Source organism: Xenopus tropicalis, chromosome 8 (genome assembly GCF_000004195.4).
Source record: "Xenopus tropicalis strain Nigerian chromosome 8, UCB_Xtro_10.0, whole genome shotgun sequence".
NCBI lineage: Eukaryota > Metazoa > Chordata > Amphibia > Anura > Pipidae > Xenopus > Xenopus tropicalis.
Genome location: NC_030684.2, coordinates 3115793 through 3137669, shown reverse-complemented (window position 1 = coordinate 3137669; position 21877 = coordinate 3115793). Strand labels below are relative to the sequence as shown.

Here is a 21877-nt window from a genome sequence, read left to right as displayed (position 1 = left end):
GGAGAGTGGGCGGGGCTTATATTGGTTTTGGAGTAATGGGGCGTGGCTAGGGTGGATCAGGGGAGGGGCAGTGCAGGTAAAGCCATTTTATTTCCCATGGGGGCCCTATTCTACTTGTTAGCTAGGGGCCCAGGTGACCAATGAACAGGCCCAGCCTAGCAAGCTGTGGAGATGCCACAGACAGTCGCCATTTATTAGTCAATGTTGTGCTGCAACTCCCAGCATCCTTTGGCTGTATGAGGAGCCCGCATTGTTACACAGAGTCCCAGTAACAGGAAGTGGAGCGCTGGCCCTTTAAATCCCGCAGCCACCTGTCCGCCAGCTGTTGCACCACGTGATGCGCACAAAGCTTCCCGCGAAAGTGACGTCGGCAGACAGATCAACGCCCCGCCCCTTGTGCGAGATGTCAAGCCCCGCCTCCCTTCTCTTGTGATTGGTGGGAGCGTACCGGTAGGCCAGCGCCTACTCTGCTTTCTCATTGGCTGTGAGGCCTGTCTGGGAGGGAGGCTTCACCGTGGTCCCGCCCAGAACGCCCGGCGGTTGGAGGCGGAGCTTGGCTTTCTCTCTCCCAGAGGCTCCAGCGTGTTGCCGGCTCGGCTCCCGGTGTCGCTTCCCTTCCCGCCGCCATGACGGACTTCAAGCTGGGGATCGTGCGGTTGGGCCGGGTGGCTGGGAAGGTGAGTAGCGGGGCCCGGGCCTTCTGTCTGGGCTGTCACTGCCCAAATGCGCTCCCTCATGGGCCGGAGCCAAGGGCCACATGGCCGGGTTACTGGGCAGGGGGGCCGCACTCCGACTGGTACCGGGGGGGCAGGCACACATGGCCGGGGGCTTCTACTGGGACACGTGTGTGAGGGGCCACATGGGCGGAGCTACAGCCGGGGGGCCGCAGGTGTCTGACGTGGAATAGATCCCAGGGGCGGAGCCTCGCTGGGGCCACATGGGCATAGGGATAGGGCCACACGGGCAAAGGGATAGGGCCCCACGGGCAAAGGGATAGGGCCCCACGGGCAAAGGGATAGGGCCCCACGGGCATAGGGATAGGGCCCCACGGGCAAAGGGATAGGGCCCCACGGGCATAGGGATAGGACCCCACGGGCAAAGGGATAGGGCCCCACGGGCAAAGGGATAGGGCCCCACGGGCAAAGGGATAGGGCCCCACGGGCAAAGGGATAGGGCCCCACGGGCAAAGGGATAGGGCCCCACGGGCAAAGGGATAGGGCCCCACGGGCACGGAGACGGGGCCCCACGGGCAGGGCGCCGGGGCCCCACGGGCAGGGCGCCGGGGCCCCACGGGGCAGGGCGCCGGGGCCCCACGGGGCAGGGCGCCGGGGCCCCACGGGGCAGGGCGCCGGGGCCCCACGGCGCAGGGCGCCGGGGCCCCACGGGGCAGGGCGCCGGGGCCCCACGGGGCAGTCCCGGAGAGTGAGAGTTGCAGGGGGGGGGCAGTCCCGGAGAGTGAGAGTTGCAGGGGGGGGCAGTCCCGGAGAGTGAGAGTTGCAGGGGGGGGGCAGTCCCGGAGAGTGAGAGTTGCAGGGGGGGGGGCAGTCCCGCAGAGTGAGAGTTGCAGGGGGGGGGCAGTCCCGGAGAGTGAGAGTTGCAGGGGGGGGCAGTCCCGCAGAGTGAGAGTTGCAGGGGGGGGGGGGGCAGTCCCGGAGAGTGAGAGTTGCAGGGGGGGGCAGTCCCGCAGAGTGAGAGTTGCAGGGGGGGGGGGCAGTCCCGCAGAGTGAGAGTTGCAGGGGGGGGCAGTCCCGCAGAGTGAGAGTTGCAGGGGGGGGGGGGGGCAGTCCCGCAGAGTGAGAGTTGCAGGGGGGGGCAGTCCCGCAGAGTGAGAGTTGCAGGGGGGGGGGGGCAGTCCCGCAGAGTGAGAGTTGCAGGGGGGGGGGCAGTCCCGCAGAGTGAGAGTTGCAGGGGGGGGCAGTCCCGCAGAGTGAGAGTTGCAGGGGGGGGGGCCAGTCCCGCAGAGTGAGAGTTGCAGGGGGGGGCAGTCCCGCAGAGTGAGAGTTGCAGGGGGGGGGGGCAGTCCTGCAGAGTGAGAGTTGCAGGGGGGGGGGCAGTCCGCAGAGTGAGAGTTGCAGGGGGGGGGCAGTCCCGCAGAGTGAGAGTTGCAGGGGGGGGCAGTCCCGCAGAGTGAGAGTTGCAGGGGGGGGGCAGTCCCGCAGAGTGAGAGTTGCAGGGGGGGGCAGTCCCGCAGAGTGAGAGTTGCAGGGGGGGGCAGTCCCGCAGAGTGAGAGTTGCAGGGGGGGGCAGTCCCGCAGAGTGAGAGTTGCAGGGGGGGGGGCAGTCGCACAGAGAGCGCAGGGGGGGGCAGTCGCACAGAGAGCGCGGGGGGGGGGGGGCAGTCCCGCAGAGAGCGCAGTAGTGCCGGGGCGGGTATAACCGGACTGGAGGTGCATCTGTTCAGACTTGTGCCCCAGTAGGGATGCGGCGCTGGTACAGGTGCAGCACTTACACTCCCGGCCCATGTGACCTCTCCCTGCCGACAGTGAGCGCATTACAGCTACATTTATACCTCCCTCCCCTCCCCGGGGAGATTTCTTCTGGAGTCTACCCCCCCCCCCCCCCCCCAAAATGAATGACGTGGGCAATAGGCTGGCGTTGTGCAACTACAGCTCCCAGTTAGATGAACGACCCCTGCTGTTGTTCTGTAGCCAGTTTATTGGCTGGTAGCCGTGCATGGCCGCTGCCTCTGATTGGCCGACTAACCAAGTGCCCCGTTATCTCTGCAGATTAAGTACACCCTGATCGATGAACAGGACATCCCGCTGGTCGACAGCTTTGCGTTTGAGGTAAGAGGCTCTTTGTACTTGCGGCATATGGACTTACCCCGCCCCCGGGGGCAGATAACGGCACACGTGATTGGCTCATAGTAATTTGCCCTCCTCAATCTATTCCTCTGCCCCAGGCTCGCATGGAAGTGGACGCCGACGGCAACGGCGCCAAGATCTTCGCCTACGCTTTCGATAAATACAAAGGGCGGGGCTCCGGCCGCCTCCTCCATGAATTGCTCTGGTAAGTGGCCCCTCCCCCCAGCTCAGCGATTGGAGGAAGGAAGCTGCTCCTGGCGTCCTGTTGCCGCGGCTGATTTGCCTTTAAACCTTCCGTTTGCTGTTTATAGGCAGAGGCACAAAGGCGCCGTGGCCCCCGGGTTCCAAGTGGTTCACTTGAACGGCATCACGGTGGATAACCGGCTCGATAACCTGCAGATCGTTCCTTGGGGGTGGAGGCAGCCGGTGGAAGAAGTATCGAGTAAACAGAGGTATTCCCACGCTCATTTTTCCTTATAGCTGGACTACATTTCCCAGCACCCCCTGCAGGACTTAGGGATGGGGTTACATGGGCATGGGGGATACATGGGCGCGGGGATACATGGGCGCGGGGATACATGGGCGCGGGGATACATGGGCGCGGGCATGGGGGATACATGGGCGCGGGCATGGGGGATACATGGGCGCGGGGATACATGGGCGCGGGGATACATGGGCGCGGGGATGGGGGATACATGGGCGCGGGGATGGGGGATACATGGCGCGGGGATACATGGGCGCGGGGATGGGGGATACATGGGCGCGGGGATACATGGGCGCGGGGATGGGGGATACATGGCGCGGGGATGGGATACATGGGCGCGGGATACATGGGCGCGATGGGGGATACATGGGCGCGGGGGATACAGGGCGCGGGAGGATACAGGGCGCGGGGGATACATGGGCGCGGGATGGGGGATACATGGGCGCGGGGATACATGGCGCGGGGATGGGGGATACATGGGCGCGGGGATACATGGGCGGCGGGGATGGGGATACATGGGCGCGGGGATACATGGGCGCGGGATGGGGGGATACATGGGCGCGGGGATACATGGGCGCGGGGATGGGGATACATGGGCGCGGGGATACATGGGCGCGGGGATGGGGATACATGGGCGCGGGGATACATGGCGCGGGGATGGGGGATACATGGGCGCGGGGATGGGGATTACATGGGCGCGGGGATGGGGGATACATGGTGCGGGGATACATGGGCGCGGGGATGGGGGATACATGGGCGCGGGATGGGGGATACATGGGCGCCGGGGATGGGGGATACATGGGCGCGGGGATGGGGGATACATGGGCGCGGGGATGGGGGATACATGGGCGCGGGGATGGGGGATACATGGGCGCGGGGATGGGGGATACATGGGCACAGGAATAGCTGGACTACATTTCCCAGCATCCCCTGCAGGGGATGGGGATACGTGGGCATGGGGATAGCTGGACTACATTTCCCAGAATCCCCTGCAGGACTTATTTCTCCAGCATTTTTACCTTTCCCCCCCATGTTGTTGCAGGGAGCAGTCGCTATACTGGCTGGCCATACAGCAGCTCCCCACAGATCCCATCGAGGACTTGTTCCCTCTGCTCAACGTCACGCGCTGCTACAACGCCAACGGGGAGGTGGTGCGCGAGGAAGACAACTCCTGCACGTACTACGAGTGTCACTATCCTCCTTGCACCATGATAGAGAAGCAGGTACCCCAGCCCTCCCCTTAAGTTTCCCTTTTAAATCTTTGTAAATTCAGGATAAGCTTTCCGGTTGCTATGGTCCTACTGACCTTAGCAACCAGACACAAACAGGAAAAATGGGGTTCATCTTTGAGTTAACTTTTAGTATGATGTAGGGAGGAATTTCAGCCGTTATATGGTTGCTAGAGTTCAAGTTACCTTAGCAACCAGGGTGTTTGAGTTAACTTTCAGTATGATGCAGGGAGTAATATTCGGAGACAATTTGCAATTGGTTGTATTTTATTTTCATTTCAGTTTTTGCCCAGTTACTCTCCAGCTTGGCATTTCAGCAGTTATATGGTTGCTAGGGATCAGGTTACATTAGGAACCAGGGTGTTTGTCTCCGAATATTACTCCCTGCATCATACTAAAAGTTAACTCAATTTGCAATTGGTCGTATTTTAATTCCAGTTTTCGCTCAGTTACTCTCCAGTTTGAAATTTCAGCAGTTATATAGTTGCTAGGGTTCAAGTTACCTTAGGAACCAGGGTGTTTGAGTTCACTTTTAGTATGATGTAGGGAGTAATATTCTGAGACAATTTGCAATTGGTCGTATTTTTTTTTTTAATTCTAGTTTTTGCTCCGTTTCTCTCCAGTTTGGAATTTCAGCAGTTTATATGGTTGCTAGGGTTCAAATTACCTTAGCAACCAGGGGGTGGTTTAAGAGAGTGACTGATATATGAATAGGAAAGGGACTGAATAGAAAGATAAGAAATAAAAAAAAAAAAATTGTAAAATGGATTTTTGGCTGCCGGGGTCAGCGACCCCCATTAGAGAAATTAAGTAATAAAAGTATATTGCTGTGTGGGGCTACGATTTTTTATTTGTTTATTTTACTGGGGTCAGTGACCCCCATTTGAAAATTAGATTTTCAGATTTTTGAATTCAAAATGACCAATTGCAAAGAAGTCGCCATTCTATAACATATTATACGTTAATATAAAGGGGAACCGTCCCTTTAAGAAGCAGCCTAAGAATAAATCTCATTGGTTGCTGGGTGTCGCTGACCCCCGATAGGCAGAAATATTAAAGGCAAAGTTATTAATGCGCTCGTCTCTCTGTACCAGCTGCGGGAATTCAACATCTGCGGGCGCTGCCAGCTGGCGCGGTACTGCGGCACCCAGTGCCAACAGAAGGACTGGCCGGCCCACAAAAAACACTGCTGCGAGAAAATCCGCATTTCCCAGTACGAACCGGAACCGGAGCGGTGACTCGGCGGCCCAGTCACGTGACCGGGATGTATTTTGCACACTTAATGGCCAACTGGAGCCACAGGCGCTTGAGGGTTAACCCTACGGTTCCCTGTTGCAGCGCCGGACTGCGCCACCTCAGACTGTGGGGGGGGACGGGCTTGCCCCGCCCCCTCGGCGCCTCAATGACAAAGACTACTGTGACGGTTCCGACCCGGAGCTTCTAACTTATGTTACTGTTTGTAAAGTCCAATGTACAGTTTTTTTGGTTCTGTTACTTTTTTTTTTTATGTTGGAAGTTGGTGGCGAGCGATCCCCTGGCCCCGCCCCCAGCGACCGTCGGGGTGTTGGCCATTCACCCGGCGATTGTATTGGTTGGCGGCGGCGGAGCGAACCAAATGGAGGAGACGAGGGGTGTTCATGATATGCATGGAAATAACCGAAACAAGTAAATGGTGGTTTACAGCTACGAGTGTCTTGTGTTAAATGGACTACAACTCCCAGAATCCTCGGCTGACAGCGCCAGCATGGGAGCAAAGGGGTGGGGCCTATCCAGGGGCAGCAAAAAGGCACCCCTCTATGGATGTGTGGGCTGGCCCGGTGCCTGTGGATTACAGTTCAGCTTGTCTGACCTGCCCCGCCCCTTTTGTGATGTCGTCAGCAGGGGAGGGTCTATAAGTAGAGGGGTGGGCGGGTGTGTGTCGGTCAGACACGTTACTACACCCCTCATAGGGGGAAATTCCATGTTTAAAGGGGCAGTTCACCCTCAGGTACGTTATAGAATGGCCTATTGGCAACTTTTCAATTGGTCTTCTTTATTTCTTATAGTTGAATAATCTGCCTTCTATTGTTATTGATACTTTTAATGACTTATCTTTCTATTCAGCCCCTTCTCAATTCATGTTCCGGTCTCACTTTGAAACCACTTCCTGGTTGCTACGTTAAATTGGACCCTAGCAACCAGAGAGCCCCTGATATTGCCAACTTGGAGCACTGCTAAACGAAAAGCTAAATCGTTAAAAAACTGCAGGAAAAAAAATGAAGACCAATTGCAAATTCTCTGGATTCATATTCCTGTCTCTTTTAAACCACTTCCTGGTTGCTAGGTTAAATTGGACCCTAGCAACCAGAGAGCCCCTCATATAGCCAACTTGGAGCACTGCTAAACAAAAAGCTAAATCATTAAAAAAAAACTGCAGAAAAAAATTCTCTGAATAGCCCCCAACCCAGACAGTGCCTGGCTGAAAAGGGAGTGGCGTCTGATTGGCTGCCTCATACAGGGTGGGGTTAAATGCCCCTCCCATGGTTCCGTAGCGGTCTATGAGGGAATCTGGAATTAGGGTTCTTGTCATTGAATTGATTCTGGTCCAGTATCTGAATGTAAAACCCAGTAGGGCCAGGAAAGGGCAATGGAACGATCTACTGATCCTCTAGTAACCAACCCCCCCCCCCCTTTTTATACCCCCCGGTGTCACCCATAAGGAGATTCTCTGCCTTAAGTCTCTGTTGACCCAAAAGAGAGGCTCCTAAGCCAAGAGCAAAGCATTATGGGTCATAGATTGCTTCCCATCCATTAACTGGTCACTGTAGCTGGTTCCCCCCACCCCAGTGATGATCATTGGGCGACCAGTGTGGGCCCCGCCCCCTCTGATGGCAACAGGTGACGGTTACGTTCAAGAACTGTGTTTTGTGTATCTTAATATATAATGTATTATTTCTCAATATTCAATTTCCTCTGCCTTCCTGATGCTCCTCATGGGTGGGGCTTCTAAGCAGGGGGAGGAGCCAGTGATGTCAGGACAATTCAGATTAATATGGGCCATTAGAATGCATTGTGAAGCTGAAAGGGCTCTCTCAATGGCACAGAGCAGAGGGATCTCAGCTGGTTCTGGTTGTTCTGCTGGGGCAGAGCCAGATTCTGCTGAAGGTAGAACCTCTAGCCCAGCCATCTCATGTATCTCTTCTGTGGGTCAGTCCCTCCCTCGCCAACATGGGGTGCCTAAAGCAAATATCAGGTGTGGCCCTATAAAGTGTATTAGGCCACGCCCACTGCCACATTCCCATAGGCAGCCTTTAGTCATAATGACCCAGAGCAGTAACTGGGGAAAATGGATTGAGAGCATTCTATTAACCCCAGTCATGCCAGTAAGACCACTACAGATATGGATACAGAGCATGGCATTAACCCCAGTCATGCCAGTAAGACCACTACAGATAAGGATACAGAGCATGGCATTAACCCCAGTCATGCCAGTAAGACAACTACAGATAAGGATACAGAGCATGGCATTAACCCCAGTCATGCCAGTAAGACCACTACAGCTATGGATTCTGAGCATGGCATTAACCCCAGTCATGCCAGTATGATCACAGTAGAAATGGATTTTAGCATTCTATTAACCCTAGTCATGCCAGTAAGACCAGTCAACTATGGATTCAGAGTATTGCATTAACCCCAGTCATGCCAGTATGATCACAGTAGAAATGGATTTTAGCATTCTGTTAACACCAGTCATGCCAGTAAGACCAGTACAGCTATGGATTCAGAATTTTGCATTAACCCCAGTCATGCCAGTATGATCACAGTAGAAATGGATTTTAGCATTCTGTTAACACCAGTCATGCCAGTAAGACCACTACAGCTATGGATTCAGAATTTTGCATTAACCCCAGTCATGCCAGTATGATCACAGTAGAAATGGATTTTAGCATTCTGTTAACACCAGTCATGCCAGTAAGACCACTACAGCTATGGATTCAGATAATTGCATTAACCCCAGTCATGCCAGTATGATCACAGAAGAAATTGATTTTAGCATTCTATTAACCCCAGTCATACCAGTAAGACCAGTCAACTATGGATTCAGAGTATTGCATTAACCCCAGTCATGCCAGTATGATCACAGTAGAAATGGATTCTGAGCATTCTATTAACCCCCGTCATGCCAGTAAGACCACTACAGCTATGGATTCAGAGCATGGCATTAACCCCAGTCATGCCAGCATGAAACAGATTCTAAACACTCTATTAAACCCCGTCATGCCAGTATTATCACTGCAGAAAATAGATTCAGAGCATTGCCACACCCCCACTTTCACAAGTGGGGTACCCCAAAGGTTTCTTCTCCACCAAACCCCACTTGTCTCCCTCCTCACATAGAGAGATCTCAGTGGAATCTCTTTACTTGTAGTTTGGGCAGCCGGTAGGGCCTAATGTGACTACCTCAGTTGCCTTCCCCACGAGCCAGTCCCGGCTATACCCTTCCCATGAGCCAGCCTCGGCTATACCCCTCCCACGAGCCAGCCCCGGCTATGCCCTTCCCACGAGCCAGTCCCGGCTATGCCCTTCCCATGAGCCAGTCCCGGCTATACCCCTCCCACGAGCCAGTCCCGGCTATACCCTCCACAGCCAGTCCCCTACCCCTCGCCACGAGCCAGCCCCGGCTATACCCTCCCACGAGCCAGCCCCGGCTATACCCTTCCAAGAGCCAGTCCCGGCTATACCCCTCCCACGAGCCAGTCCCGGCTATATTCCCACGAGCCAGCCCCCTACCCCTCCACGAGCCAGCCCCGGCTATGCCCTTGCCACGGCAGTCCCGGCTATGCCCCTCCCACGACGCCAGTCCCGGCTATACCCTTCCCACGAGCCAGCCCCGCTATTGCCCTTCCACGAGCCAGTCCCGGCTATACCCCTCCCCACGAGCCAGTCCCGGCTATACCCTTCCACGAGCCAGCCCCGGCTATACCTTCCCACGAGCCAGCCCCGGCTATACCCCTTCCCACGAGCCAGTCCCGGCTATACCCTTCCCACGAGCCAGCCCCGGCTATACCTTCCAAGCCGCCCGCTTCCTTCCCACGAGCCAGTCCCGGCATACCCTTCCCACGAGCCAGCCCCGGCTATACCCTTCCCACGAGCCAGCCCCGGCTATACCTTCCACGAGCCAGTCCCGGCTATACCCTTCCCACGAGCCAGCCCCGGCTATAACCTTCCACGAGCCAGTCCCGCTATACCCTTCCCACGAGCCAGTCCCGGCTATAACCTTTCCCACGAGCCAGTCCCGGCTATAACCCTTCCCACGAGCCAGCCCCGGCTATACCCTTCCCACGAGCCAGTCCCGGCTATACCCCTTCCCACGAGCCAGCCCCGATACGGCGGCTATTCCCACGAGCCAGTCCCGGCTATAACTTTCCCACAAGCCAGTCCCGGCTATACCCTTCCCACGAGCCAGCCCCGGCTATACCCTTCCCACGAGCCAGTCCCGGCTATACCCTTCCCACGAGCCAGCCCCGGCTATACCCTTCCCACGAGCCAGTCCCGGCTATACCCTTCCCACGAGCCAGTCCCGGCTATACCCTTCCCACGAGCCAGTCCCGGCTATACCCTTCCCACGAGCCAGTCCCGGCTATACCCTTCCCACGAGCCAGCCCCGGCTATACCCTTCCCACGAGCCAGCCCCGGCTATAACCTTCCCACGAGCCAGTCCCGGCTATACCCCTCCCACGAGCCAGTCCCGGCTATACCCTTCCCACGAGCCAGCCCCGGCTATACCCTTCCCACGAGCCAGCCCCGGCTATACCCTTCCCACGAGCCAGTCCCGGCTATACCCTTCCCACGAGCCAGCCCCGGCTATACCCTTCCCACGAGCCAGTCCCGGCTATACCCTTCCCACGAGCCAGTCCCGGCTATACCCTTCCCACGAGCCAGCCCCGGCTATACCCTTCCCACGAGCCAGCCCCGGCTATAACTTTCCCACGAGCCAGTCCCGGCTATTACCTTCCACGAGCCAGTCCCGATGCTATAACTTTCCCACGAGCCAATCCCGGCTATACCTTCCCACGAGCCAGCCCCGGCTATACCCTTCCCACGAGCCAGTCCCGGCTATACCCTTCCCCATATGAGCCAGTCCGGCTATACCCTTCCCACGAGCCAGCAGCCCCGGCTAATAACCCTTCCACGAGCCAGTCCCGGCTATACCTTCCCCATGAGCCAGTCCCGGCTATACCCTTTCCCACGAGCCAGTCTCCGGCTCTATACCCTTCCACGAGCCAGTCCCGGCTATACCCTCCCACGAGCCAGTCCCGGCTATACCCTTCCACGAGCCAGTCCCGGCTATACCCTTCCACGAGCCAGTCCCGGCTATACCCTTCCCACGAGCCAGTCCCGGCTATACCCTTCCACGCCAGCCCCGGCTATACCCTTCAAGAACAGTCCCGGCTATACCCCTCCCACGAGCCAGCCCGGCATACCCTCCCAAGAGCCAGTCCCGGCTATACCCCTCCCACGAGCCAGTCCCGGCTATACCCTTCCCACGAGCCAGCCCCGGCTATACCCCTCCCACGAGCCAGCCCCGGCTATGCCCTTCCCATGAGCCAGTCCCGGCTATGCCCCTCCCACGAGCCAGTCCGGCTATACCTTCCCACGAGCCAGCCCCGGCTATGCCCTTCCCACGAGCCAGTCCCGGCTATACCCCTCCCACGAAGCCAGTCCCGGCTATACCCTTCCCACGAGCCAGCCCGGCTATACCCTTCCCACGGGAGCCAGTCCCGGCTATACCCTTCCCACGAGCAGCCCGGCTATACCCTTCCCACGAGCCAGCCCCGGCTAATATCCCACGAGCCAGCCCCGGCTATACCCTTCCCACGAGCCAGCCCCGGCTATACCCTTCCACGAGCCAGTCCCGGCTATTACCCTTCCCACGAGCCAGTCCCGGCTATAACCTTCCCACGAGCCAGTCCCGGCTATACCCTTCCCACGAGCCAGTCCCGGCTATACCCTTCCCACGAGCCAGTCCCGCTATACCCTTCCCACGAGCCAGCCCCGGCTATTAACTTTCCCACGAGCCCAGTCCCGGCTATACCCTTCCCACGAGCCAGTCCCGGCTATAACTTTCCCACAAGCCAGTCCCGGCTATACCCCTTCCCACGAGCAGCCCCGGCTATACCCTTCCCACGAGCCAGTCCCGCTATACCCTCCCACGTGAGCCAGCCCCGGCTATACCCTTCCCAAACGAGCCAGTCCGGCTATACCCTTCCCACGAGCCAGTCCCGCTATACCCTTCCCACGAGCCAAGTCCCGGCTATACCTTCCCACGCAGCCAGTCCCGGCTATACCCTTCCCACGAGCCAGCCCGGCATGTACCCTCCACGAGCCAGCCCCGGCTATAACTTTCCACGAGCCAGTCCCGGCTATACCCCTCCACGAGCCAGTCCCGTATACCCTCTCCCACGAGCCAGCCCCGGCGTATACCCTTCCACTTAAGCCAGCCCGCTTTACCCTTTCCACGAGCCAGTCCTGGCTATACCCTTCCCACGAGCCAGCCCGGCTATACCCTTCCCACGAGCCAGTCCCGGCTATACCCTTCCCACGAGCCAGCCCCGGCTATTCCCTTCCCACGGCCAGTCCCGGCTATCCCTTCCCCGAGCCAGGTCCCGGGCTATTACCCTTCCCACGAGCCAGCCCCGGCTTTACCCTTCCCCGAGCCAGCCCCGGCTATAACTTTCCCACGAGCCAGTCCCGGCTATACCCTTCCCGCGAGCCAGTCCCGCTATAACTTTCCCACGAGCCCAGTCCCGCCTATACCCTTCCACGAGGCCAGCCCCGGCTATACCCTTCCCACGAGCCAGTTCCCGGCTATACCGCTTCCACTGAGCCAGTCTCCGGCTATACCCCTCCCACGAGCAAGGTTCGCCGGTAATACCCCTTCCCATGAGCCAGCTCACCGGCTATACCCTTCCCACGAGCAGCCCGCTATACCCTTTCCCGAGCCAGTTCCCGGCTATCCCCCCTTTTCCCCATGAGCCAGTCCGGCTATAACCCTGTCCCACGAGCCAGTCCCGGCTATACCCTTCCCCACGAGCCAAGTCCCGCTATACCCCTCCACGAAGCCAGTCCCGGCTATCCCTTCCCACGAGGCCATCCCGGCTATACCTCCCACGAGCCTAGTCCCGGCTATACCCTTCCCACGCAGAGTCCCGCTATACCCTTCCCACGAGCCGCCCCGGCGTATACCCTTCCATGAGCGTCCGGCCTAACCCTTCCCACGAGCAGTCCCGGCTATCCCCTTCCCACGAGCCAGTCCCGGCTGATAACCCCTCCCACGAGCCAGTCCCGGCTATACCCTTCCCACGAGCCAGTCCCGGCTATACCCTTCCCACGAGCCAGCCCCGGCTATACCCTTCCCACGAGCCAGTCCCGGCTATAAGTGTAGTACAAGTTATACTCATTATAGCGCTGGTTTTGCTTTCCCTTATAGCCGGAAGCTGCCATGTTGCTTTTCTTAGCTGATTTATTTCCCATAAGCCTCAGTACAACAGCGCCCCCATAATGAGAGTGTTACAAATCTCCCAGTGCCAGACACTCCAGGTTCCCCTCCGTCCCAGTTGCCTTTACCTTCTCTCTCTCACTCACTGGGAATCAAGAAAAAGCAGAAAGGCAACACTTTGTGTCACTGCTGCAACTTTCTCAGTAGTTTTCTATGTTACAGCAGTTTATTTCTGAGGGAGCAAAGCCATTGGCTCAGACTACTGTCCATCAGCCTGCTGTCATGCCCCGCCCCCTCCATGTGACCCGGAAGTGCTGGCAGAGGCTGCAGAGCAGGAACGTGAGTTGCTGGCAGAGTGTTTCCCACTGCTGGGTAAGTTCCCCTTTAATTCTGTGGCCCATTGCCCCCCTGTGTAACAGGAACATATAGTTATCTGTGTTTATATCCCCCCCCGCCCCACACAGGGTGCTGCACTCAGTTGGCCATGTCAGCTCGCTGTAAGGCGCAGACCCTGCAAGTGATAGACACGGAATACAGCGCTGACGCTACGGAATGGTGCCCCCTGCAGGACTGGGCGACTATCCTGGCCTGTGGGACCTACCAGCTAAAGAAACCGGAGAGCAAGGTGGGTAATAACATTCCCCGCTAAGGATTATGGGATTTCCCATCATCCACCATTAACCCTCTCCTGCTCCCTCACAGCCCGGCGAGGAGGAGAGCGACGACCCCCACACCCGCCTGGGGCGTCTCTACCTGTATCACTACTCCCCCCAGCAGAAGTTTTCTCCCGTGACGGAGCTGCAGAGGCTGGAGATGGCTGCCATATTGGACATGAAATGGTAACGCAGTTTTTTGGGGGGGTGATGTAATAAACGGCACTCAGTTTGCCCAGGAGCAGTAACCCATAGCAACCAATCAGCCGGTAGCATTCACTGGTCGCTTGTTTAAAAGCAAACATCTTATTGGTTGCTATGGGATACTTCTCCTGGGTGCCTTATATTACATATGGGGGGGCTGTCTTTAAACAGGGTTGGACTGGGGAATGCAGGGCCCACCGGGGCTCCCGCCTTAACCCCCCCCCCCCCCCCCCCGCAGGGGCACCCTTAACCCCCCCACAGGGTCCCCCACCCAACGTCCTCCCCTGAGAGCACGTAAGTTTAACATGTCAGGGGGGGAACTGGCGGGCAGGGGGAGCGCCGGCAAGGGACGGTTCTGGTCCGCCGGGGCCCACCGGGATTTTTCCGGCCCGGCCCAGCCGACTCTGTCTCTAAATGACTCCTTCTGCAGCAGAACTTTCTAATGTCTAACTCATGCTGCTCGTCTGGGGTTAACAGTGTGAGCCGCTGGGTTGCACCGGGCTGGAAAGGGTTAAGGCCGAGGAGGGAAAGTAAATACTTCAAATATCTCTTAATCAGGGTTGGACTGGGGTTTCCAGGGCTGGTACCCCGAGTACAAGGAAGGGAGCAGACCTGGGCCCAATCTGACCCTGCTCTTAAAGATGGTTGCTAGGGTCCAAATAATCTTGGCAACCAGGGAGAGGTTGGAATGAGAGACTGGTATATGAATAGGGGAGGGGCTGAATAGAAAGATAAGGAATAAAAAGTAACAATAACAATAAAACTGGAGCCTCACAGAGCAATAGGTTTTGGCTGCCGGGGTCAGTTATCCTGTTGCTAGGGCTCAAATTACCTTAGCAACCAGGGAGAGGTTGGAATGAGAGACTGGTATATGAATAGGGGAGGGGCTGAATAGAAAGATAAGGAATAAAAAGTAACAATAACAATTAAACTGGAGCCTCACAGAGCAATAGGGTTTGGCTGCCGGGGTCAGTTATCCTGTTGCTAGGGCTCAAATTACCTTAGCAACCAGGGAGCAGTTTGATTGAGAGACTGGTATATGAATAGGGGAGGGGCTGAATAGAAAGATAAGGAATAAAAAGTAACAATAACAATAAAACTGGAGCCTCACAGAGCAATAGGGTTTGGCTGCCGGGGTCAGTGACCCCCATTGGAAAGCTGCAAAGAGTCAGAAGGCAAATAGTTAAAAAACTATAACAAATAAATGATTCAGACCAATTGAAAAGTTGCTTAGAATTGTTAATTCTATAACATACTAAAAGTTAAATTAATGGTTAAATTAGTAACAAAACCAACAAGAACCAACAGGCCTGTGGCCTTTAGACTGTAAGCTCTTGTGTTCGCTGCCCTTAATGTGAACCATTTTTTCCTATTCTAGGTGCCACCTACCCATCGCCGGGCACCCCACGCTGGCCATTGCTAATGCCAAAGGGGCACTGGAACTGTACAGGCTCACAGGCAGCAGGGTAAGTAGCTGCAGAGACAGGGGGGTAACTCCCAGCACCTACCCCTGCCCTCACCTTGCCATTGTTTCAGTAGGAGAGCTGCGCCGTTGAGCTTGCACTCAACATGGAGGTGGGACAGGAATGCCTCGCTCTGTCGCTGGACTGGTCCACTGGGCTCAGAGAGGGGTGAGTGCCGGATTAACAGCTGATGGAGGTCAGTGTTAGTCAATGAGCGGTTGCGACTGTGTACTAATTGTACCTGTGTCTTACCCTCGTCTAGCGGTTGCCCCATAAAGATCATCTGCAGCGACTCGAGGGGGCGGCTCAGCCTCCTGCAGCTGGAGGGCAGGTCCCCCTCGCTGGATGTTCTGTGCCAGTGGGACGCCCACGGGTTCGAGGCCTGGATCGCGGCCTTCAACTACTGGAACTGCAATGTGGTCTATTCAGGTAGGTACGGGTATTGGGGTGTTGTAATGGGGACCCCTTGTATTATTGGTGCGGTGGGTGTGGCTAATGGGCACTTGCCATAGTGTGGGTGTGGCTAATGGGTGTGTCTAATGGGCACTCACATAGTGTGGGTGTGTCTAATGGGCACTTGCCATAGTGTGGGTGTGGCTAATGGGTGTGTCTAATGGGCACTCCCCATAGTGTGGGTGTGGCTAATGGGCACTCTCCATAGTGTGGGTGTAGCTAATGGGTGTGTCTAATGGGCACTCTCCATAGTGTGGGTGTGGCTAATGGGTGTGTCTAATGGGCACTCGCCATAGTGTAGGGTGTGGCTAATGGGTGTGGCTAATGGGCACTTGCCATAATGTGTGTGGTGTGGCTAATGGGCACTTGGTGTGGGTTGTGTGATGGGTTGTCTATATGGGCACTCGCCATGTGTGGGTGTAGCTAATGGGTGTGTCTAATGGGCACTCACCATTGTGTGGGTGTGGCCAATGGCTGTATCGAATGGGCACTCGCCATAGTGTTGGTGTGTCTAATGGGTGTGTCTAATGGGCACTCGCCATAGTGTGGGTGTGGCCAATGGGTGTGTCTAATGGGCACTTGCCATAGTGTGGGTGTGGCTAATGGGTGTGTCTAATGGGCACTCGCATAGTGTGGGTGTGTCTAATGGGCACTTGCCACAGTATGGGTGTGTCTAATGGGTGTGTCTAATGGGCACTCCCCATAGTGTGGGTGTGTCTAATAGGTGTGTCTAATGGGCACTCGCCATAGTGTGGGTGTGGCTAATGGGTGTGTCTAATGGGCACTCGCCATAGTGTGAGTGTAGCTAATGGGTGTGTCTAACGGGCACTCACCATTGTGTGGGTGTGGCTAGTGGGTGTGTCTAATGGTCGAGTAGCCCATTAGACACACCCATTAGCCACACCCACCGTGCCAATAATACATGGGGTTCCCATTACTTCACCCCAGTAGCCCTCTATGGTATAAGGACGCTTCTTATTGGGGTATCTATGCTGGATATCAGTAAGTACTGCAGGTACCCCCATAACTGCTCTGCTTTCTTTCTTACGTAAAAGCAATTTATTCACAGGGGGAGACGACTCTTTGCTGAGAGTGTGGGACACCCGGGCGCAACCAGATCGGCCGCTGTTAAGCAGTAAAAGGTTAGTTTGCCCTTAGCACTGGGATTTGGTGCATATAGAAACGAGTAGGAGGTGCCATAGTGTTTCCCTTAGACAGTACAGTATGGGGGTACAGCTTATTGTGTGCCCAGAACATTCCTTCTCTGTATATTTGTATTTATACATATGGGTAGGGGGTGCCATAGTGTTTCCCTTAGACAGTACAGTATGGGGGTACAGCTTATTGTGTGCCCAGAGCATTCCCTCTCTGTATATTTGTATTTATACATATGGGTAGGAGGTGCCATAGTGTTTCCCTTAGACAGTACAGTATGGGGGTACAGCTTATTGTGTGCCCAGAACATTCCTTCTCTGTATATTTGTATTCATACATATGGGTAGGGGGTGCCATAGTGTTTCCCTTAGACAGTACAGTATGGGGGTACAGCTTATTTGTGTGCCCAGAACATTCCCTCTCTGTTATTTTGTATTTATTACATATGGGTAGGGGGTGCCATAGTGTTTCCCTTAGACAGTACAGTATGGGGGGTACAGCTTATTGTGTGCCCAGAACATTCCCTCTCTGTATATTTGTATTTATACATATGGCGTAGGGGGTGCCATAGTGTTTCCCTTAGACAGTACAGTATGGGGGTACAGCTTATTGTGTGCCCAGAACATTCCCTCTCTGTATATTTGTATTTATACATATGGGTAGGGGGTGCCATAGTGTTTCCCTTAGACAGTACAGTATGGGGGTACAGCTTATTGTGTGCCCAGAGCATTCCTTCTCTGTATATTTGTATTATACATATGGGTAGGGGGTGCCATAGTGTTTCCCTTAGACAGTACAGTATGGGGGTACAGCTTATTGTGTCCAAAGAAACATTCCCTCTCTGTATATTTGTATTTATACATATGGGGTAGGGGGTGCCATAGTGGTTTCCCTTAGACAGTACAGTATGGGGGTACAGCTTATGTGTGCCCAGAACATTCCCTCTCTGTATATTTGTATTTATACATATGGGTTGGAGGTGCCATAGTGTTTCCTTAGACAGTACAGTATGGGGGTACAGCTTATTGTGTGCCCAGAACATTCCCTCTCTGTATATTTGTATTTATACATATGGGTAGGGGGTGCCATAGTGTTTCCCTTAGACAGTACAGTATGGGGGTACAGCTTATTGTGTGCCCAGAACATTCCTTCTCTGTATATTTGTATTTATACATATGGGTTGGAGGTGCCATAGAGATAATGAATTATTTGTTGCTACGCAGACATTCTATGGGAGTGTGCAGCATCCAGAGTAACCCACACCGGGAGAATGTCCTGGCTACAGGGAGGTGAGTGCCGGAAGTGGTTCTGACTTGTGTACAAACAGGGATAACTGCATGACAATTACACTTGTCAAATTGCCCCATGGGGGTAGATGTAATATTTAGGCCTCCAACAATAAAGGCAGTTTGTTGGGATTTATAGCATTAAATTATGTTACTTCCTTCAAAATCCTCCATAGACATACACTGGGGGCCATTTATTAATACTGGGCAAATTTGCCCATGGCTATAGCAACCAATCAAATTGTTGCATTCATTGTTCTACCTGCAGCTCGCTGAAAAAAGCCAATCACTGATTGGTTGCTATGGGTTACTGCCTATGGGCAACTTTGCCCATTGTTGATAAATGAGCCCCACTGTGTCCTAAACCTACTGCCCCCACAGATATGTTATCTCCAGTGTCACCCCCAAAATTTCTTTTTTATACATATGGGTAGGAGGTGCCATAGTGTTTCCCTTAGACAGTACAGTATGGGGGTACAGCTTATTGTGTGCCCAGAACATTCCTTCTCTGTATATTTGTATTTATACATATGGGGGGGGTGCCATAGTGTTTCCCTTAGACAGTACAGTATGGGGGTACAGCTTATTGTGTGCCCAGAACATTCCCTCTCTGTATATTTGTATTTATACATATGGGTAGGGGGTGCCATAGTGTTTCCCTTAGACAGTACAGTATGGGGGTACAGCTTATTGTGTGCCCAGAACATTCCTTCTCTGTATATTTGTATTTATACATATGGGTAGGGGGGTGCCATAGTGTTTCCCTTAGACAGTACAGTATGGGGTACAGCTTATTGTGTGCCCAGAACATTCCCTCTCTGTATATTTGTATTTATACATATGGGTAGGGGGTGCCATAGTGTTTCCCTTAGACAGTACAGTATGGGGGTACAGCTTATTGTGTGCCCAGAACATTCCCTCTCTGTATATTTGTATTTATACATATGGGTAGGGGGTGCCATAGTGTTTCCCTTAGACAGTACAGTATGGGGGTACAGCTTATTGTGTGCCCAGAACATTCCTTCTCTGTATATTTATACATACAGGTAGGAGGTGCCATGTTGCTCAGACAATGTATTTCTCCTACCAGTTACGATGAACATGTCCTTTTGTGGGATACGAGGCAGATGAAGCAGCCGGTGTCGGATACCCACGTTCAGGGGGGGGTTTGGAGGCTAAAATGGCACCCAACACACAGTAACCTGCTCCTCGCTGCCGGCATGCACAGCGGATTCCACATCCTGGACTGTGACTTTAAATCAGGTAAGGGGCCAATCACAGGCAGGTAATGGGCTCCATGTAGAACTGGGCTCATGTGTTTGTTTCTATTACAGACGAGTGCCCAATCCTAACGTCGTACGTTCTGCACAACTCTTTGGCCTACGGAGCTGATTGGGCCAGACTGTCCCCCCAGCCCTCCCTGCTGACCAATCAGGAGGCAGCGGCAGCAGCTCTGCCCCACAGGGAATCAGCAGGGAGCAGCCGAACTCAGAACCTCGATCGATCCAATCAGAACCTGAAGATTTTCTACGAGTCTCCCACCGCCAGTTTCGACGTGGTGCTCGAGGACGAGTCTGGCGAATACGTGCCCGAAACTGCCCCTTTGCAGAATGAGGCCCCCCTACCTGCAGAGTTGGCGGGGGCTGTATCCGAGGTAACAGCGGTGCCCGATTACGCCCCTCCGGAAAGCAGCGTGTTGGCCACTTGTTCCTTTTACGATCACATGCTTCACGTCTGGCGGTGGGAGTGGCAGCGGGCGCGGCCCCCGGAGTGACCCCACGGACCATGGGGGGGGGGGGGGGGATTTTATAACCGTGACTACCTCTAACCAACCAGCAGGGACCAACGGACCTTCCATAGTTTGGGGGGGGGGGTCACAAATGGTTTCCATATGTAGAAATGGGCAGTAACCCCATAACAACCAATCAGTGATTGGCTTTTTTTCAGCCAGCTGCATGTAGAACAATGAATGCAACAATTTGATTGGCTGCCATAGGGTGCTGACAAATGACCCCCATGGACTCCAGCAAATTGTACTCTTTCCTTGTGCCCCCGACCCCCCCAATTACCCCCCGACCTCTCCCCCCAACATCACCGCCACTGACCCCCCCAATTCCCCCTTTGACTCCCTTCCCATATACCCTGCTTATTCACTATAGGATCACCTTTATTTTTAGTTAACAGTGATATAGAAATTGATATTCTGAGACAATTTCAATTGGTCTTCATTTTTTTATGGCTTTTCAGTTAGTTCACTTTTTGTCCAGCAGCTGTCCCGTATGGAATTTTAGCAGCTATTTGGTTGCTAGGGTCTTGTTTACCTTAGCAACCAGGGAGTGGTTTGATTGAGAGACAGGTATATGAATAGGGGAGGGGCTGAATAGAAAGATAAGGAATAAAAAGTAACAATAACAATAAAACTGGAGCCTCACAGAGCAATAGGGTTTGGCTGCCGGGGTCACTGACCCCCATGTAAAAAAACAAATGTAAAGCTACAAATTTGTTGTTATCGCTACTTATTATTACTCGTCTTTCTATTCAGGCCCCCTCCTATTTATTTTCCAGTTTAAATCAGTGCATGGTTGCTAGGATAATTTGGACCCTAGCAACCAGACTGCTGAAACTGCAAAGCCGCTGAATAACTCAAAAACCAATAGTGAAAAGCAATTGCATGTTGTCTCAAAATATTCTCTATATCGTACTAACGGTGAACAACCCCTTTATGGTTTAGAGATCCAAATTACGGAAAAATCCCTTATCTGAAAAATATCCAGGTCCCTAACATTCTGGATAACAGGTCCCATACCTGTAGGAGAGACCTGCGCAGGTGTGTTCGGGCAGACCCTTACTCAACCTGGACCCGCCCCCCTGCTGTGCCCCCTTCCCAGACCTGAAACCTGCCCCTACCTGCGATGGGTTAACTTGCCTTTCAAATCTATGACCCCCAATCCAGAAGTGATGTCACCATTGGCCGAAAGTGACATCACTTTGGAGGCAGGTCAAAGACAGCATTACCATGAAGGGAGGGCGGGAACAATTCTGCACCTGAGCCGGGAACCCGCGAACCTCCTGATTGGTCAGGGATTGGGGGACGCCCCGCCCAGGACCCTACCATATGGGCACCTACATGAACCCTGTTGTGCTCTTCCATAATAAGCTGAGGATAAAGCCTCCCTATAAGATATAATTCTTAGTATTGCAGCAATAATTCATACCTGAGAGGAGTGGGGAAGGGTTCAGCCCACAAGCAGGAAACAGCTCTGAGGGGAGGAGCTACTTCATAAATACTACAACAAACTTGCTTAACTTTCAGCACAAGGATTAAACCTGATTTTGTTCAAATATGAGTGTGAATAATTTTGAAGATCCAGAAAGTGCTGTGATTGGTTAGAAATCCTATGTTACCCCCCTGCATTATATCGGAGGGTCCAACACTCTCATACTGTCTGCTGGGAAATGTCAGGTACAGATTCACTATACGGAGCCAAGGGCAGGATTATGGGTAGTTTGGGGGGGGCTACCTTTGACCTGGGGGCATCCAGCCCTGTGATAGGTTGGGCAGTACAACCTGAGTGAAAGGGATTATGGGATAGTATAGAGGCAGCCCTGTGCATATAAAGGCATTAGGAGACCCAGGGTACAAGAGCTTACAATCTAAACAGGTTCA

The 21877-nt window shown here is 54.3% G+C and overlaps 2 protein-coding genes across 2 annotated transcripts; both read left to right on the top strand.

Annotated features, from left to right (window-relative positions):
• Positions 1-530: 530 nt before the first annotated feature.
• Positions 531-6203, top strand: zmynd19 (zinc finger MYND-type containing 19). The gene is given in 6 exon segments (NM_001079410.1): positions 531-677; positions 2727-2786; positions 2903-3009; positions 3116-3256; positions 4331-4511; positions 5612-6203. Coding segments are annotated over 6 exon segments (684 nt in total). The 5' UTR covers positions 531-626; the 3' UTR covers positions 5756-6203.
• A 7035-nt stretch (positions 6204-13238) lies between these two features.
• Positions 13239-21731, top strand: dph7 (diphthamide biosynthesis 7). The gene is made up of 10 exons (XM_031891619.1): positions 13239-13368; positions 13461-13621; positions 13699-13835; positions 15232-15319; positions 15393-15484; positions 15579-15745; positions 16839-16911; positions 18148-18213; positions 19301-19473; positions 19545-21731. The coding sequence occupies exons 2-10, from the start codon at positions 13481-13483 to the stop codon at positions 19982-19984; spliced, it is 1377 nt and encodes a 458-aa protein (XP_031747479.1). The 5' UTR covers positions 13239-13368; positions 13461-13480; the 3' UTR covers positions 19985-21731.
• The last annotated feature ends 146 nt before the right edge of the window (positions 21732-21877 follow it).

Bases quoted from the DNA above. Each gene is read 5' to 3' on its own strand.
- dph7 (XM_031891619.1), top strand. From the start codon at position 13,481: ATGTCAGCTCGCTGTAAGGCGCAGACCCTGCAAGTGATAGACACGGAA. The intron at 15,485-15,578 runs GTGAGTGCCGGA...ACCCTCGTCTAG, and splicing joins TCCACTGGGCTCAGAGAGGG to CGGTTGCCCCATAAAGATCA. The intron at 18,214-19,300 runs GTGAGTGCCGGA...TTCTCCTACCAG, and splicing joins AATGTCCTGGCTACAGGGAG to TTACGATGAACATGTCCTTT.